General features: G+C 36.7%; 2 protein-coding genes across 2 annotated transcripts in view; both read right to left on the bottom strand.

Moving 5' to 3' along the window:
• The window catches only part of atmin (ATM interactor), a 10,039-nt gene extending 7,606 nt beyond the window's left edge, over positions 1 to 2,433 (bottom strand). Inside the window, exon 1 of the mRNA XM_014001906.1 lies at positions 416 to 2,433. Coding sequence (XP_013857360.1) covers positions 416 to 700 — 285 coding nt within the window. The 5' untranslated portion in view covers positions 701 to 2,433. The remainder of the gene's footprint in view (positions 1 to 415) is intronic.
• Positions 1,949 to 5,033, bottom strand: part of cenpn (centromere protein N) — a 4,831-nt gene continuing 1,746 nt past the window's right edge. Inside the window, exons 3-10 of the mRNA XM_014001907.1 lie at positions 4,485 to 4,544; positions 4,025 to 4,098; positions 3,744 to 3,917; positions 3,551 to 3,652; positions 3,285 to 3,339; positions 3,085 to 3,194; positions 2,804 to 2,927; positions 1,949 to 2,555 (exon numbers count right to left, since the gene is read on the bottom strand). Of these exons, the coding sequence (XP_013857361.1) occupies positions 2,434 to 2,555; positions 2,804 to 2,927; positions 3,085 to 3,194; positions 3,285 to 3,339; positions 3,551 to 3,652; positions 3,744 to 3,917; positions 4,025 to 4,098; positions 4,485 to 4,544 (821 nt within the window). The 3' untranslated portion in view covers positions 1,949 to 2,433. The remainder of the gene's footprint in view (positions 2,556 to 2,803; positions 2,928 to 3,084; positions 3,195 to 3,284; positions 3,340 to 3,550; positions 3,653 to 3,743; positions 3,918 to 4,024; positions 4,099 to 4,484; positions 4,545 to 5,033) is intronic.

Below are 5,033 nucleotides of genomic sequence, written 5' to 3'. Positions count from 1 at the left end.
ATGTATGTTTTGTTCTAAACTGCTGCCTCTGAAGCTAAATCGAGACGTGAATGAATAACACTGTACATTTTAGTTGCCTTGTGTATTTTTGTGCTGACACTAGTAAAGTTCTTATATGTTTATATGTATTATAATTGAAGTGCCCAAAACAAGCTAACCAGTCACGTGATAAAGAGCCGGGTGCACGTGAAGCTATGGCTTGATGTAGCTAACCCATTTAACAGTAAACCGTTACTATTATCATACCTTTTTCACTCATAAAAACAAAATAAAGTTTTTTTCAAACGACGTTGAGTCTGGATGACTTGCATTTTTCAGCTTTAACCTGTTCTCCACACCTAGTTAGCCAAGTTAGCATCGGTTACGTACGCATTAAAAAAAAAAAAAACATGATGTATGTCTACTGAACGTTTACCTTTATTCTGTGCGACTTAACAAGATGCATGTTCAGCGCAGGTGTGTTGGGGAGAATCTTGCCACATCCCTCCACCGTGCAGAGGATGTTCGTCCTCACTTCTTTGGTCAGCTCCGTGATGGTCGGTTTTATGATTTCCTGACACTGCGGCAGCGACTCTTTGTGACCGTTCAGAGAGTCTGTCGTCGTGTTTTTGTTATTACTCGTGATCGTTGCAGAGGCGGCCATGTTTCTGTGTTGACGGCCCTTTTTCGGTTTGGCTGAAAGCCTCAGAAACAGCAGCATTGAATGAACGAGAGGGCAGCATAGCTACCCTCARCTCTGCCTGAAAGGACTCTTCTTCTGCTGTTTTGGAATTTAACGGCAGTTTGTATCTTTTAAGTTCTGTTATCGCCCCCTTCTGGTTTTTCCCATGCACTACAGTCTTTAAGYGCCTTAAAGAACTCAAGCATCACAAGTTTGAGAATTACTGTCTTTAATTCAATTAAATTCAAAAATACTTTATTGATCTAAGAGGGAAATTAGGTACCAGGTTAGGTTTTATTATCCAAACTGAAATTAGTTCTAGTTGGAGTGGGTGCAGTGCAGAAAATGAACACTAAAAAATCATTTCCAGAACTCCACCAAAAAAAAAAAAAAAAAAAAAGTTTTATTGCCTTAAAAAAATGAAAGGTGATCCCCCTTCTGTGTCTCCTGATCTCATCATCTATGTTCTGACATGTTCCTGTCATATTTCCTACATGTCCTATTGTTATTTTTTGACACTGAATACAACGGCAAGTGGGATGCTTACTCAAAAATAGCAGGCTAATCAGGTTACAGTGTCCAATCCTTAATCTGCTCAATTATTTCTGCTCTCCTATGGGATTTTCTGTTCTTTATCACGTTTTTTTTTTTTATCTTAGGGACCATCTTATTGCACCTCTGCAGCTGTCATTGTTTTCTTGTCTGACAGTTGTGCTTTTCCCAATTAWATATGGTTATTTTTTGTAACGTCTATTTTCTTCGTTGTCCTTTGCCATATTCACAAGTTCCTCACATTTTAACCTGAGCTACATCTGTATGAAGCCATAACTTGTATACTGCAGATGATTATAGGCTGATTTAAAAATAAATGTGCAGATACAGAATCATGAAATGAGTTTTTAATAGTTAAGTAGTTTGTAATGTACCAAGAAATTAGACATTTTCAAAGTGATGGTTAAAGTGGACAGTATATTTGTCCTATTTATATTGTATACAAGTTTGAGTACAGCTTATGAAAATATGAAAGTATTCTTCCTGAAATTTTTTGTTTTACCACTTTGAAAAAAATCTGTCTATTCTGTTGATATCTTATTTCTGTACGTTCTTATTTTATGACCAAAAAAAAAAATAAATAAAATAACTGTAGTGGAATGACACATTTTGTTTGGAGTATGATACAGTAAAATGCAACAAGTATGAAGTGGTTTATTTAAGAGGACCTGACATCCTGAGCGTTAATTCAATAACATATAAAGATTACTAAATAATTTTCATTAGATCCTAACAAAATATTTGAACATTTTATTATCCAGTAAACATCAATTCATAACCAATGTTTTAGACTTTTATAACAAAAAGTGTCAAAAATCAAAGATTCACTTCACATCATACAGTTTGGTTAAAATCCATGCTAAATCATATTTAAAGCATTAATGTTTAAACTCATTTAACTCATTTAAAATAACATACAGAAAACACAAAATAAGAAATTTCAGATATACCTCAAAAAAAAAAAAAACTTTGAGAGGCTTATTGATCTACAAAAGCATATTCAGAAACCAGACACCACAGAAAATTATTTACAAAAAAACACAAAATAAAAATTGATAAAGTGTCTGAATAAAACATTAATATGTTCAGAAAAGCCAAGATCTGTCTAACGTTTCCAATCAGTAACTTGATCACTGATAAAATACATTTCACTATTGTTGACTGGAAAATGTCAGAAACAGGAGCAGAGAGCATCGCTGGAGTCGGAGGTCAGTCATCGATCAGTTCTGTGTTTGTCGAGTTTGTGAGGCGGCGCCAGGAGCGTTGTCGGTGATCACGAAATAATTCCTTCCTTTTGAAGGAATAGACGACAGCAGGGGTGTGACAGGAGTTGAGGCGATTCCTAAAACAAACCAACATAAACAAGTTAAACTAACTATTAAAAATCATAAGGTAGTAAAAAGTAAAACAACACAATCATTACAATAATCTTTACATGCACTACTTGACATACAAAAGCTAAGCAATGAAGAATACATGAAGAATAAAAGATGATGATAGTGCGCCCTCTTGTGGACATTTTTGGAGCTGCCATTAATGACTTCATTGTTAAGATAGTGTTTTTCATTGTAGTTATTAAACTCTCAGTACCTGTAGAAGCACAGTGTTTCAGTGATTCCAGGAGGTTGGTGCTTGTAAATTTAACAACACATCTGAAAGGTTCCTCCCTCTCCATCATGGTCTCATTGGTGGGGTCTCTAAACTTAGTTTCCAGCTGAAGAAAGATTAATATGAAACATAACTCAGACAAAAACAAAAGGGTGACATTCTGCGTCTTAAAGGAAAAAAAAAAAACATTTACTTCAACTATAAAACAAAGCCTGTGAAAATACTGTTGGTACAGCTTTTTGGCATCCACCGTGTCAGCCCACCTTATACACAGCTGACTGCAGCTCGGGTAACTTCTCACCCCCGAAGGCTTCACCTGCCAGCTGACACCTGTTTGCTGAAGCCTCAGCTTGTTCTTTCTCTATGTGCAAGTCTATGTAAACAAAACAAAACAAAACAGTACGTCATAATCCAGAACTGATCCAAACACTTTGAGAAGATGCAGGTTTTTTACAGAACCTACTTGCAAGAGCTTTATCATTCTCTGACAGACAGCTGGGATATTTTGAGGGAAACACCTAAAGAAAAACAAACAAAAACATGCTAAATGCCAAGAAAAATATAAAAAAAGCAAATAAACTTCCAGTAAACTTGAACAGTTGACAGGTTTAATGTTTATCTCTGAGCCACACATTTGAAAGTGAAGACAGTGCGATAAAGTGAGAAATTGTTGGGAATAAAAATCTTTATTTTTATTAGTAGAGAGTAAAATAATCTGGAGAAACTTACTTGTTGATACTGCCTCATCACCAGGTCCCTGATGGCAGTCAGCTTCCGTCCACTGAGGTTAGCATCCTTAATTGCTTGGTGTCGAGTGGAAAGAGTCAATGCCTGCAACAAAAACACCGCTCCGTTAGAAAAATAACCCACCGAACAGCCACACGGAATCTTTAGGGGAAAAAAAAAAATCACTTTTCCTCACCTGCAACAACAGAGGCTTCCGCTTTGAAGACACACTGCTCACAAACACGTAAGGCGACTGAAGCTGATGAACAACATAMGTTGGTTTCAGGTGGTTGATCCGAGAGAAGCCGTCCCCCCACGCGATCCGAATCCAAACAGATTCATCCGTGTGCCGCTTTATTTTCACCGACACCTTCGATCCACCGGAAAAGTCAGAATTTCAACTAAGTGTGTCCCATTAAACACAAACGTGCTCATGATGCAGGTGCAAAACTAAAACARAAGGATTGYTCGGCTTACGTTTGATATCAGCTCATGGAGGTGGGATTTAAATTGCTCCCTGAACATCATCAGCTCCACAGATTGAGCATCATCTAGATTAGGGAAATAACAAACAGACATAAAGAAATGCACGGATGATGCAGATGCTGCTAAATGATGTGCTCTGGTTCAATTTATTTTAAAAAATGACAGCAAATCTTAAAATTTACAAAGAATATTTGCAATTTTTTTGTTCTTTTATCYCAAGTGACATAAACTCCAGCTGATTAATTAGAATAGAATAAAGATAACCTTTATTGTCCCACCGAGGGGAAATGCAGGTGTCACAGCAGCATTTGTACAGCGGTTCACACACTAGTTACTTGGTTAATTGTCGTTAATCTTAATCGACTAATAAAATGTTTCTAACAGCAGCTGTGGTGTTTGATAGCTGTTTTTGAGGTTTATTGTTAAAAGAAGCAGTTTTCTTTTGACATACCTTCAGGGTCTAAGAGCTGGAGGGTGTACCACATTCCCTGGTCTGGATTCTCAATGACATCTATAAAATAAAAAGTTACACAAGACCTGTATGTACTATGATGCTGCAAGATGTAAAACTTAACGATTTTTCTTCTTTTTTTATTTTCTTAATAACGATACCTTCTTGCCATTTTCTACCACCCTTTGCAAACATAATGGGTCACTTTTCCAGCACTCTTGTGTATACACTCCTGATCAAAATCTTAAGACCAGTCAAAAAAGTGCAAGAATTTGCATTTTGCACTATTGGATCTTAAGAAGGTTCTAAGTAGAGCTTCACAATGTTAAAAGAAGAAATCAGTGCAAGAGACAAGAACTTTTGAGCAGGGAACTGTCTGAAAACTGCATTTACACTCAAACATGTTTTTTTTCAGCTGATCAAAAGTTGAAGACCATAGCTCAAAAAAACCCGAAAACCCACCAGGAACGTTGCTCCAAGTGTTGAAGATGGCTTCACGAAGGGCATCCACTATCTGGAACCGATGTCCATTTTTGTAAACTTCCCTTG

Source organism: Austrofundulus limnaeus, unplaced genomic scaffold (genome assembly GCF_001266775.1).
Source record: "Austrofundulus limnaeus strain Quisiro unplaced genomic scaffold, Austrofundulus_limnaeus-1.0 Scaffold10, whole genome shotgun sequence".
Lineage (NCBI taxonomy): Eukaryota > Metazoa > Chordata > Actinopteri > Cyprinodontiformes > Rivulidae > Austrofundulus > Austrofundulus limnaeus.
Note: the sequence above shows the minus strand (reverse complement) of the source record. Positions and strands in the feature narration are given on the sequence as shown.